The 14,104-nt window shown below is 45.9% G+C and overlaps 1 protein-coding gene across 2 annotated transcripts in view; it reads right to left on the bottom strand.

Annotated features, from left to right (window-relative positions):
* The window catches only part of LOC122936092 (cytochrome b5 reductase 4), a 356,825-nt gene that overhangs the window by 276,216 nt on the left and 66,505 nt on the right, over window positions 1–14,104 (bottom strand). For both annotated transcript variants that reach the window (XM_044292106.1, XM_044292107.1), the window contains exon 4: window positions 12,420–12,504. In XM_044292106.1, coding sequence (XP_044148041.1) covers window positions 12,420–12,504 — 85 coding nt within the window. The remainder of the gene's footprint in view (window positions 1–12,419; window positions 12,505–14,104) is intronic.

Here is a 14,104-nt window from a genome sequence, read left to right as displayed (position 1 = left end):
TTGAAAAACAAACTGAAATCTTTTAGGTGGAGGAAAGAAAACAAAACAAAAATAATGTGGTTGCATAAGTTTGCACACCCTCTTATAACTGGGGATGTAGCTGTGTACAGAATTAAACAATCACATTCCAAATCATGTTAATTAGGAGTCAGCATACACCTGCCATCATTTAAAGTGCCTCTGATTTACCCCAAATAAAGTTCAGCTGCTCTAGTTGGTCTTTCCTGAAATTTTCTTAGTCGCATCCCACAGCAAAAGCCATGGTCCACAGAGAGCTTGCAAAACATCAGAGGGATCTCATTGTTAAAAGGTATCAGTCAAAAGAAGGGTACAAAAGAATTTCCAAGACATTAGATATACCATGGAACACAGTGAAGACAGTCATCATCAAGTGGAGAAAATATGGCACAACAGTGACATTACCAAATACTGGACATCCCTCCAAAATTGATGAAAAGACGAGAAGAAAACTGGTCTGGGAGGCTACCAAGAGGCCTACAGCAACATTAAAGGAGCTGCAGCAATATCTAGCAAGTACTGGGTGTGTAGTACATGTGACAACAATCTCCCGTATTCTTCATATGTCTAGGCTATGGGGTAGAGTGGCAGATGAAAGCCTTTTCTTAAGAATAAAAGCATCCAAGCCAGGCTACATTTTACAAAAACACATCTGAAGTCTCCCAAAAGCATGTGGGAAAAGGTGTTATGGTCTGATGAAACCAAGGTTGAACTTTTGGCCATAATTCCAAAAGATATGTTTGGCGCAAAAACACTGCACATCACCAAAAGAACACCATACCCACAGCAAAGCATGGTGGTGGCAGCATCATGCTTTGGGGCTGGTTTTCTTCAGCTGGAACTGGGGCCTTAGTTAAGCTAGAGGGAATTATGAACAGTTCCAAATACCAGTCAATATTGGCACAAAACCTTCAGGCTTCTGCAAAAAAAAAAATAGAAAATTGCCAATTTTGCTAAACTTTTTAAATCCCATATTTTTTATTAATTAATAATGGTTTTACACAATACTAAACTTGATTATACACATACAATCAAGCAGCTTGTGAACCTATATGATGTTTAAGGCCATACCTAGTAACAACTTGCATTCCTCACGTAATAATTCTGGATCATCTATATTATAACTCTGTATTGTTGCATTCCTTTATTATCACTACTATAAATTTATTAATAAATTGCCAACTTGGGGTTCCCGTTTCCCTTGCCAAAGTGGTGTGTCTGTGCACAGTCTGCTATTGTCAATACTGGGCAGTGTCATACTGTGCAGGGCACACATTTGACCGGTAACGACCTGTACGCAATGCATTCATAAAATAACAAGAATAACTGAGGAACGACACAACTATAGAATTACAGGAATAGATGCTTTGTAATTGTGATTTCATGTGGAATACAATTATTTACTAAAAACGACATGTCAGGTGAAGTGCCAAGTCTTCTTTATGCCATTCCATGTAGAACATGTACTGCAAGGTGCACCAAGGGGTTAAAGGTTACAACATAAAAGCACCTTAAACACAAATGTTACGGAAAAAAAAACCACTTGAAATTCCCCGTGAATGAGCCCAACAACAACAGAGGCATACTCTCTGAACTGCATGTTTGCCTTGTTAAGGCTGTTTTGCAGCAGGCTGACATGTTACAATGCTAAAAGCCACTTACAGGGGAAGGCAGGAGGGATGTGGAGGTTACTTACAGCCACTTAGCTGCCACTGCTGTGCAAATAGAAATGTTGTTACAGAACATAACAACAGGGACAGAGCACTGATATGGTCAGGTGCCAGATACTGTTTGTCTATATCTTAACCCCTTCCTGGGGGGTAGCTAAGCCAGCGCTGTGGATGGTGTCTGTAATTAGGGACAACTCCGATCATGGACATTTACCTTCTCAACCTTTCAGCTGCTGTGGCAAATTGTGATGCTGGGGCCCCTCTAACAATATCCTTATGAAGGCTCCTAGGCCTTCCATTGTAAAGTTCCTATTAAGCCCTGCCCCTGGAACTTAGGGGGTGATTTATCCTATTTTACAAAAGGCACAAATCCCAGGTTTGTAACTTTTAAAAGCGAAACAAAATTTAGCTGCAACTGGTGTTTTCATACCAGCCTTGCAAGTTTCTAAAGAATGGCTATGGCGAGGAGGGGTGTGGGCCATATTCCCTGGAACATTTAGTATAATTTACATTTGCCGGAGCAAAAGATGACTGAATTCTATGCTAACTATGCGTGGTTAAAACATCTCGGAAACCCCCTTTTGCAGATTTTCCATTTTAACCTATTGTTCCCTATGCCAACTGGCATCGAAGGGGGATGCACTTTATTTATAACGAGGTGCATGCTGGGGATATCAAGACTGACGTAGCAAATGTCGATCCTGATCAAATCAGGACCACAGTGTTTTTGACATAGACAGCAAAACTGGGGGGCTAAAAATAAAGTTAAAAAAAAAAGCAATAAAAAAGGGTTTAAAAATATAAAAAAAAATAAGAATTCAAACCACCCATTTCACTACTTTACAAGTAAACTTTCAAAATGTCCAAATTATAAAAATATAAAATTATTTATCACATACAGGAAAAAACATGAACGGTAGTATGCCTGCACTGGAAACGACACAAAGCCTTCTGCTTCCACTCCGTACACAGTGTAGCTTCCGGTTTCATGACTGCCCGAAACAGCTGATCGGTAGAGGGGACGGGTGTCAGACATACACCTATCTGATACCGCCGATCTATCCTGAGAACAGGTCATTAGAGTTGAGCGAACACCTGGATGTTCGGGTTCGAGAAGTTCGGCCGAACATCCCGGAAATGTTCGGGTTCGGGATCCGAACCCGATCCGAACTTCGTCCCGAACCCGAACCCCATTGAAGTCAATGGGGACCCGAACTTTTCGGCACTAAAACGGCTGTAAAACAGCCCAGGAAAGGGCTAGAGGGCTGCAAAAGGCAGCAACATGTAGGTAAATCCCCTGCAAACAAATGTGGATAGGGAAATTAATAAAAATAAAAATTAAATAAATAAAAATTAACCAAAATCAATTGGAGAGAGGTTCCATAGCAGAGAATCTGGCTTCCCGTCACCCACCACTGGAACAGTCCATTCTCAGATATTTAGGCCCCGGCACCCAGGCAGAGGAGAGAGGTCCCGTAACAGAGAATCTGTCTTCATGTCAGCAGAGAATTAGTCTGCATGTCATAGCAGAGAATGAGGCTTCACGTCAGCCACCACTGCAACAGTCCATTGGCATATATTTAGGCCTAGCACACAGGCAGAGGAGAGAGGTCCCGTAACAGAGAATCTGGCTTCATGTCAGCAGAGAATCAGTCTGCATGTCATAGCAGAGAATGAGGCTTCACGTCAGCCACCACTGCAACAGTCCATTGGCATATATTTAGGCCCAGCACACACACAGGCAGAGGAGAGAGGTCCCGTAACAGAGAATCTGGCTTCATGTCAGCAGAGAATCAGTCTGCATGTCATAGCAGAGAATGAGGCTTCACGTCAGCCACCACTGCAACAGTCCATTGGCATATATTTAGGCCCAGCACACACACAGGCAGAGGAGAGAGGTCCCGTAACAGAGAATCTGGCTTCATGTCAGCAGAGAATCAGTCTGCATGTCATAGCAGAGAATGAGGCTTCACGTCAGCCACCACTGCAACAGTCCATTGGCATATATTTAGGCCCAGCACACACACAGGCAGAGGAGAGAGGTCCCGTAACAGAGAATCTGGCTTCATGTCAGCAGAGAATCAGTCTGCATGTCATAGCAGAGAATGAGGCTTCACGTCAGCCACCACTGCAACAGTCCATTGGCATATATTTAGGCCCAGCACACACACAGGCAGAGGAGAGAGGTCCCGTAACAGAGAATCTGTCTTCATGTCAGCAGAGAATTAGTCTGCATGTCATAGCAGAGAATGAGGCTTCACGTCACCCACCACTGCAACAGTCCATTGGCATATATTTAGGCCTAGCACACAGGCAGAGCAGAGAGGTCCCGTAACAGACAATCTGGCTTCATGACAGCAGAGAATCAGTCTGCATGTCATAGCAGAGAATGAGGCTTCACGTCACCCACCACTGCAACAGTCCATTGGCATATATTTAGGCCTAGCACACAGGCAGAGCAGAGAGGTCCCGTAACAGACAATCTGGCTTCATGTCAGCAGAGAATCAGTCTGCATGTCATAGCAGAGAATGAGGCTTCACGTCACCCACCACTGCAACAGTCCATTGGCATATATTTAGGCCTAGCACACAGGCAGAGCAGAGAGGTCCCGTAACAGACAATCTGGCTTCATGACAGCAGAGAATCAGTCTGCATGTCATAGCAGAGAATGAGGCTTCACGTCACCCACCACTGCAACAGTCCATTGGCATATATTTAGGCCTAGCACACAGGCAGAGCAGAGAGGTCCCGTAACAGACAATCTGGCTTCATGTCAGCAGAGAATCAGTCTGCATGTCATAGCAGAGAATGAGGCTTCACGTCACCCACCACTGCAACAGTCCATTGGCATATATTTAGGCCTAGCACACAGGCAGAGCAGAGAGGTCCCGTAACAGACGATCTGGCTTCATGTCAGCAGAGAATTAGTCTGCATGTCATAGCAGAGAATCAGGCTTCATGTCAGCCACCACTGCAACAGTCCATTGGCATATATTTAGGCCTAGCACACAGGCAGAGGAGAGGTTCATTCAACTTTGGGTAGCATCGCAATATAATGGTAAAATGAAAATAAAAATAGGATTGAATGAGGAAGTGCCCTGGAGTCCAATAATATATGGTTATGGGGAGGTAGTTAATGTCTAATCTGGACAAGGGACGGACAGGTCCTGTGGGATCCATGCCTGGTTCATTTTTATGAACGTCAGCTTGTCCACATTGGCTGTAGACAGGCGGCTGCGTTTGTCTGTAATGACGCCCCCTGCCGTGCTGAATACACGTTCAGACAAAACGCTGGCTGCCGGGCAGGCCAGCACCTCCAAGGCATAAAAGGCTAGCTCTGGCCACGTGGACAATTTAGAGACCCAGAAGTTGAATGGGGCCGAACCATCAGTCAGTACATGGAGGGGTGTGCACACGTACTGTTCCACCATGTTAGTGAAATGTTGCCTCCTGCTAACACGTTGCGTATCAGGTGGTGGTGCAGTTAGCTGTGGCGTGTTGACAAAAGTTTTCCACATCTCTGCCATGCTAACCCTGCCCTCAGAGGAGCTGGCCGTGACACAGCTGCCTTGGCGACCTCTTGCTCCTCCTCTGCCTTGGCCTTGGGCTTCCACTTGTTCCCCTGTGACATTTGGGAATGCTCTCAGTAGCGCGTCTACCAACGTGCGCTTGTACTCGCGCATCTTCCTATCACGCTCCAGTGCAGGAAGTAAGGTGGGCACATTGTCTTTGTAGCGTGGATCCAGCAGGGTGGCAACCCAGTAGTTCGCACAGGTTAAAATGTGGGCAACTCTGCTGTCGTTGCGCAGGCACTGCAGCATGTAGTCGCTCATGTGTGCCAGGCTGCCCAGGGGTAAGGACAAGCTGTCCTCTGTGGGAGGCGTATCGTCATCGTCCTGCCTTTCCCCCCAGCCACGCACCAGTGATGGACCCGAGCTGCGTTGGGTGCCACCCCGCTGTGACCATGCTTCATCCTCATCCTCCTCCACCTCCTCCTCATCCTCGTCCTCCTCGTCCTCCAGTAGTGGGCCCTGGCTGGCCACATTTGTACCTGGCCTCTGCTGTTGCAAAAAACCTCCCTCTGAGTCACTTCGAAGAGACTGGCCTGAAAGTGCTAAAAATGACCCCTCTTCCTCATCCTCCTCCTCCTCCTCCTGGGCCACCTCCTGTTCCATCATCGCCCTAAGTGTTTTCTCAAGGAGACATAGAAGTGGTATTGTAACGCTGATAACGGTGTCATCGCCACTGGCCATGTTGGTGGAGTACTCGAAACAGCGCAACAGGGCACACAGGTCTCGCATGGAGGCCCAGTCATTGGTGGTGAAGTGGTGCTGTTCTGTAGTGCGACTGACCCGTGCGTGCTGCAGCTGAAACTCCACTATGGCCTGCTGCTGCTCGCACAGTCTGTCCAGCATGTGCAAGGTGGAGTTCCACCTGGTGGGCACGTCGCATATGAGGCGGTGAGCGGGAAGGCCGAAGTTACGCTGTAGCGCAGACAGGCGAGCAGCGGCAGGATGTGAACGCCGGAAGCGCGAACAGACGGCCCGCACTTTATGCAGCAGCTCTGACATGTCGGGGTAGTTGTGAATGAACTTCTGCACCACCAAATTCAGCACATGCGCCAAGCAAGGGATGTGCGTCAAATTGGCTAGTCCCAGAGCTGCAACGAGATTTCGCCCATTATCACACACCACCAGGCCGGGCTTGAGGCTCACCGGCAGCAACCACTCGTCGGTCTGTTGTTCAATACCCCGCCACAACTCCTGTGCGGTGTGGGGCCTGTCCCCCAAACATATGAGTTTCAGAATGGCCTGCTGACGTTTACCCCGGGCTGTGCTGAAGTTGGTGGTGAAGGTGTGTGGCTGACTGGATGAGCAGGTGGAAGAAGAGGAGGAGGAAGCCGAGAAGGAGGAGGTGGCAACAGGAGGCAAAGAATGTTGCCCTGCGATCCTTGGCGGCGGCAGGACGTGCGCCAAACAGCTCTCCGCCTGGGGCCCAGCTGCCACTACATTTACCCAGTGTGCAGTTAGGGAGATATAGCGTCCCTGGCCGTGCTTACTGGTCCACGTATCTGTGGTTAGGTGGACCTTGCTACAGATGGCGTTGCGCAGTGCACACTTGATTTTATCGGATACTTGGTTGTGCAGGGAAGGCACGGCTCTCTTGGAGAAGTAGTGCCGGCTGGGAACAACATACTGTGGGACAGCAAGCGACATGAGCTGTTTGAAGCTGTCTGTGTCCACCAGCCTAAATGACAGCATTTCATAGGCCAGTAGTTTAGAAATGCTGGCATTCAGGGCCAGGGATCGAGGGTGGCTAGGTGGGAATTTACGCTTTCTATCAAATGTTTGTGAGATGGAGAGCTGAACGCTGGCGTGTGACATGGTTGAGACGCTTGGTGACGGAGGTGGTGGTGGTGGTGTTGGTGGTACATCCCCTGTTTGCTGGGCGGCAGGTGCCAACGTTCCTCCAGAGGCGGAGGAAGAGGCCGAGGCGGCAGCAGCAGAATAGGCCGAGGCGGCAGCAGCAGAAGAGGTAGCAGGGGGAGCCTGAGTGACTTCCTTGGTTTTAAGGTGTTTACTCCACTGCAGTTCATGCTTTGCATGCAGGTGCCTGGTCATGCAGGTTGTGCTCAGGTTCAGAACGTTAATGCCTCGCTTCAGGCTCTGATGGCACAGCGTGCAAACCACTCGGGTCTTGTCGTCAGCACATTGTTTGAAGAAGTGCCATGCCAGGGAACTCCTTGAAGCTGCCTTTGGGGTGCTCGGTCCCAGATGGCGGCGGTCAGTAGCAGGCGGAGTCTCTTGGCGGCGGGTGTTCTGCTTTTGCCCACTGCTCCCTCTTTTGCTACGCTGTTGGCTCGGTCTCACCACTGCCTCTTCCTCCGAACTGTGAAAGTCAGTGGCACGACCTTCATTCCATGTGGGGTCTAGGACCTCATCGTCCCCTGCATCGTCTTCCACCCAGTCTTGATCCCTGACCTCCTGTTCAGTCTGCACACTGCAGAAAGACGCAGCAGTTGGCACCTGTGTTTCGTCATCATCAGAGACATGCTGAGGTGGTATTCCCATGTCCTCATCATCAGGAAACATAAGTGGTTGTGCGTCAGTGCATTCTATGTCTTTCACCGCTGGGGAAGGGCTAGGTGGATGCCCTTGGGAAACCCTGCCAGCGGAGTCTTCAAACAGCATAAGAGACTGCTGCATAACTTGAGGCTGAGACAGTTTCCCTGGTATGCATGGGGGTGATGTGACAGACTGATGGGGTTGGTTTTCAGGCGCCATCTGTGCGCTTTCTGCAGAAGACTGGGTGGGAGATAATGTGAACGTGCTGGATCCACTGTCGGCCACCCAATTGACTAATGCCTGTACCTGCTCAGGCCTTACCATCCTTAGAACGGCATTGGGCCCCACCATATATCGCTGTAAATTCTGGCGGCTACTGGGACCTGAGGTAGTTGGTACACTAGGACGTGTGGATGTGGCAGAACGGCCACGTCCTCTCCCAGCACCAGAGGGTCCACTAACACCACCACGACCATGTCCACGTCCGCGTCCCTTACTAGATGTTTTTCTCATTGTTATGGTTCACCACAACAACAAATATATTATTTGGCCCAATGTATTGTATTCAAATTCAGCGGGATATAAATTTGAGGCCTAGTATTTAGGCGCTGGGTGACCGGTATGGATTTAGTGACAGAATTAGACTTGGAAATGCACAGAAGCGTGTGTGTGAAGTTATTCTGAATGACCCAATGTGCACCTTGAATATTATATACCCTTTTTGGGATAGATTTCAAATAGCTCTGATATAGCAGGAACCACTAAATTATGAAATTGCTAAATTGGGAATTGTACTTCAACCCAGAACAAAAAATGTGCTTTGACGGGCACTAAATAACTTTCCCAGCTACAACAGTACAGCGGTAACGAGAGATTTAGAGGGATTTAAATTTGAGGCCTAGTATTTAGGCGCTGGGTCACCGGTATGGATTTAGTGACAGAATTAGACTTGGAAATGCACAGAAGCGTGTGTGTGAAGTTATTCTGAATGACCCTATGTGCACCTTCAATATTATATACCCTTTTAGGGATAGATTTCAAATAGCTCTGATATAGCAGAAACCACTAAATTATGAAATTGCTAAATTGGGAATTGTACTTCAACCCAGAACAAAAAATGTGCTTTGACGGACACTAAATATCTTGCCCAGCAACAACAGTACAGCGGTGGGTAACGAGAGATTTAGAGGGATTTAAATTTGAGGCCTAGTATTTAGGCGCTGGGTGACAGGTATGGGTTTAGTGACAGAATTAGACTTGGAAATACACAGTAGCGGGTGTGTGTGAAGTTATTCTGAATGACCCAATGTGCACCTTCAATATTATATACCCTTTTTGGGATAGATTTCAAATAGCTCTGATATAGCAGGAACCACTAAATTATGAAATTGCTAAATTGGGAATTGTACTTCAACCCAGAACAAAAAATGTGCTTTGACGGACACTAAATATCTTGCCCAGCAACAACAGTACAGTGGTGGGTAACGAGAGATTTAGAGGGATTTAAATTTGAGGCCTAGTATTTAGGCGCTGGGTCACCGGTATGGATTTAGTGACAGAATTAGACTTGGAAATGCACAGAAGCGTGTGTGTGAAGTTATTCTGAATGACCCTATGTGCACCTTCAATATTATATACCCTTTTAGGGATAGATTTCAAATAGCTCTGATATAGCAGGAACCACTAAATTATGAAATTGCTAAATTGGGAATTGTACTTCAACCCAGAACAAAAAATGTGCTTTGACGGACACTAAATATCTTGCCCAGCAACAACAGTACAGCGGTGGGTAACGAGAGATTTAGAGGGATTTAAATTTGAGGCCTAGTATTTAGGCGCTGGGTCACCGGTATGGATTTAGTGACAGAATTAGACTTGGAAATGCACAGAAGCGTGTGTGTGAAGTTATTCTGAATGACCCTATGTGCACCTTCAATATTATATACCCTTTTAGGGATAGATTTCAAATAGCTCTGATATAGCAGAAACCACTAAATTATGAAATTGCTAAATTGGGAATTGTACTTCAACCCAGAACAAAAAATGTGCTTTGACGGACACTAAATATCTTGCCCAGCAACAACAGTACAGCGGTGGGTAACGAGAGATTTAGAGGGATTTAAATTTGAGGCCTAGTATTTAGGCGCTGGGTCACCGGTATGGATTTAGTGACAGAATTAGACTTGGAAATGCACAGAAGCGTGTGTGTGAAGTTATTCTGAATGACCCTATGTGCACCTTCAATATTATATACCCTTTTAGGGATAGATTTCAAATAGCTCTGATATAGCAGAAACCACTAAATTATGAAATTGCTAAATTGGGAATTGTACTTCAACCCAGAACAAAAAATGTGCTTTGACGGACACTAAATATCTTGCCCAGCAACAACAGTACAGCGGTGGGTAACGAGAGATTTAGAGGGATTTAAATTTGAGGCCTAGTATTTAGGCGCTGGGTCACCGGTATGGATTTAGTGACAGAATTAGACTTGGAAATGCACAGAAGCGTGTGTGTGAAGTTATTCTGAATGACCCTATGTGCACCTTCAATATTATATACCCTTTTAGGGATAGATTTCAAATAGCTCTGATATAGCAGAAACCACTAAATTATGAAATTGCTAAATTGGGAATTGTACTTCAACCCAGAACAAAAAATGTGCTTTGACGGACACTAAATATCTTGCCCAGCAACAACAGTACAGTGGTGGGTAACGAGAGATTTAGAGGGATTTAAATTTGAGGCCTAGTATTTAGGCGCTGGGTCACCGGTATGGATTTAGTGACAGAATTAGACTTGGAAATGCACAGAAGCGTGTGTGTGAAGTTATTCTGAATGACCCTATGTGCACCTTCAATATTATATACCCTTTTAGGGATAGATTTCAAATAGCTCTGATATAGCAGAAACCACTAAATTATGAAATTGCTAAATTGGGAATTGTACTTCAACCCAGAACAAAAAATGTGCTTTGACGGACACTAAATATCTTGCCCAGCAACAACAGTACAGCGGTGGGTAACGAGAGATTTAGAGGGATTTAAATTTGAGGCCTAGTATTTAGGCGCTGGGTGACAGGTATGGGTTTAGTGACAGAATTAGACTTGGAAATACACAGTAGCGGGTGTGTGTGAAGTTATTCTGAATGACCCAATGTGCACCTTCAATATTATATACCCTTTTTGGGATAGATTTCAAATAGCTCTGATATAGCAGGAACCACTAAATTATGAAATTGCTAAATTGGGAATTGTATTTCAACCCAGAACAAGAAATGTGCTTGAACGGACACTAAATAACTCGCCCAGCTACAGCACTAGGGACAGATTTAGCTGGATATAAATTTGAGGCCTAGTATTTAGGCGCTGGGTGACCGGTATGGATTTAGTGACAGAATTAGACTGGGATATGGCCAAAAAATGAACAGACTATTGCTGGTTAAATGCACTTGGTGTGACAGCTTCACCCTGATGTAGGCTTTAGCCAAAAAACAACCACACCATTGAGGGTTAAATGCACTTGGTGACAGGCGCAGCTTGCCCCTGATTTTGTATATGGCCAAAAAATGAACAGACTATTGCTGGTTAAATGCACTTGGTGTGACAGCTTCACCCTGATGTAGGCTTTAGCCAAAAAACAACCACACCATTGAGGGTTAAATGCACTTGGTGACAGGCGCAGCTTGCCCCTGATTTTGTATATGGCCAAAAAATGAACAGACTATTGCTGGTTAAATGCACTTGGTGTGACAGCTTCACCCTGATGTAGGCTTTAGCCAAAAAACAACCACACCATTGAGGGTTAAATGCACTTGGTGACAGGCGCAGCTTGCCCCTGATTTTGTATATGGCCAAAAAATGAACAGACTATTGCTGGTTAAATGCACTTGGTGTGACAGCTTCACCCTGATGTAGGCTTTAGCCAAAAAACAACCACACCATTGAGGGTTAAATGCACTTGGTCGCAGCTTGTGCTGGCGCACCACAAGACACAAAATGGCCGCCGATCACCCCAGAAAAATGAGACTGACAAACGGTCTGTGCAGCCTAAAAACAGTGAGCAATTGAGGATCAGCAGCTCAATGATCCACAGCTGCAGATCGATCAGTTAATCAAGTCCTTTGGAGGAGTTAATCTGCCTAATCTCGCCCTACTGTCGCAGCCGCAACCTCTCCCTACGCTAATCAGAGCAGAGTGACGGGCGGCGCTATGTGACTCCAGCTTAAATAGAGGCTGGGTCACATGGTGCTCTGGCCAATCACAGCCATGCCAATAGTAGGCATGGCTGTGATGGCCTCTTGGGGCAAGTAGTATGACGCTTGTTGATTGGCTGCTTTGCAGCCTTTCAAAAAGCGCCAAGAAAGCGTCACAAAAGCGCGAAGAAAGCGACGAACACCGAACCCGAACCCGGACTTTTACGAAAATGTCCGGGTTCGGGTCCGTGTCACGGACACCCCAAAATTCGGTACGAACCCGAACTATACAGTTCGAGTTCGCTCATCCCTACAGGTCATCAATATCTGTGGCCTGAACAACCCCTTTAACTCAAATTTTGTGGACAGGTGAATAAAAAGGTTTCCTTTTAGCATAGTGTAGATGGCTCAACATACATAACCGGCTACAATGACAGCAGGGTTAAGAGGTTGCATTTCAAAGCTTTTACCTTTCAATAACGAAGCATGTTTCACAGCCATCCTTCCAATTAGACACTCTTTCAGCATTGATTCATAGTTAACCCAACGATGAACCTGAGAATATAAAAGGTTATCTTCCATTAAATGAACAGCTTGGGCGTGCAGAAATAATTAGAGGTTATCCAGTTATAATTTTTTTTCTCATCATCATTATTTAAATGGCTTATGCGAGCGGCAAGTCTTACTAGACCAGCATGACTATCATTTTTTTATGCTTACCAGTAGCGATGAGTGAATTTCATGTTATGAAATTCGTTCACCCTTCGTTTGGTGGTAAAAGCAGAATTGCGTTATGTATTCCGTTACCACGGACCATAATGCAATTCTATGGCAGAATGCATAACGGAATTCCTTTAGAGGCATTCCATTATTCCTGCATAACGGAAATGGGAAGGATCCATTATGCAGGCCATAGACTTTTATTATGACGGAATGAATCGAAAGGCATTCTGTTATGCATTTAGTCATAGAATTGCGTTATGCTCCATGGTAACGGAATACATAACGCAATTCTGCTTTTACCACCAAACTAAGCATGAACGTCGGGCCCATCTCTACTCACCCCGTCCTGGCAGGCTGAAATGTTTTCTAATGACGCTCCTACCCCACAGCAGTGCCTCTGGTCCTCATTCCTACCCTTGAGCCTCCGAGTACGGGATGAGGAAACTCCTTTCTGAAGCACAGGGACACAGCGGAGCAGTTATCTCAGCTGTCATCTGCACATAATATACAGTTTCACAGTGCTGAGACCGGTAGACTTTACATAGGGCTGTGCTCTACTTTCTCACACCGGCCGCCCTGCAGTGTCACGTGAAGGACAGATTTTATGATCATAAATCTAAGAGCCGCCATTTAAGCTCCTTCACTGATTGTTCCCTAGACTAAACGAGCCATTATAAACAATTAAAGCCATTTAACCTGTAGAATACCAGGGCCGTATATGTACGGTGCTGGAAACTGGAACAGAAATACCAGCGCCATACAGCTATGGCACTGTGATCGGGCAAGAGCAGGAGCTGCACCAGCCCGATCAGCTTCAGGGGTCCAGCAGTCACTGATAGACGGACCCCTGCTGTATGCGCCGGCATCGGTGAAAACACAGATGCCGGCGCGTTAACCCTTTGCACTGCCGCGGTCAGCACTGACCGCGGCACGTGTGGTATCCTTCCGGGTACACCCCGTCCTTCGGGTTCTCGTGCTTCTGTGACGGGGACCCGATTGCAGGGAAGGCAGCCCAATGCCTTACTTAGGCATCTTGGCTGCCTTCCGTGAGAGCCTGTGAGATCCAGCCCCCTGCTGTAAAAAAATAATTAACATAAAAAATCTACGTCCATTTTCCTTTAATTCTTGTGGAACACATCAAGGGTTAACAAAGTTTGCAACATCAGTTTTGAATAATTTGAGGGGAATAGTTTCTAAAATTGGGTAATTTATGGGTGGATTACGTAAGCCTTTCAAAATCACTTTATAACTGAATTGGTGCTTAAAAAATGGCAATTTTGTTGAAAATTTTAATAACTTCTAAACTTCTAAGCCTTCTAACGTCCTAAAAAAATAAAATAACATTTACAAAGCAGACATATGGGGCATGCTGATTGATAGCCATTTTATGAGGTATTACTATCTGTCTTGAAAGTAGAGAAATTCTAATTTA

Source organism: Bufo gargarizans, chromosome 4 (genome assembly GCF_014858855.1).
Source record: "Bufo gargarizans isolate SCDJY-AF-19 chromosome 4, ASM1485885v1, whole genome shotgun sequence".
Taxonomy (NCBI): Eukaryota; Metazoa; Chordata; class Amphibia; order Anura; family Bufonidae; genus Bufo; species Bufo gargarizans.
Note: the sequence above shows the minus strand (reverse complement) of the source record. Positions and strands in the feature narration are given on the sequence as shown.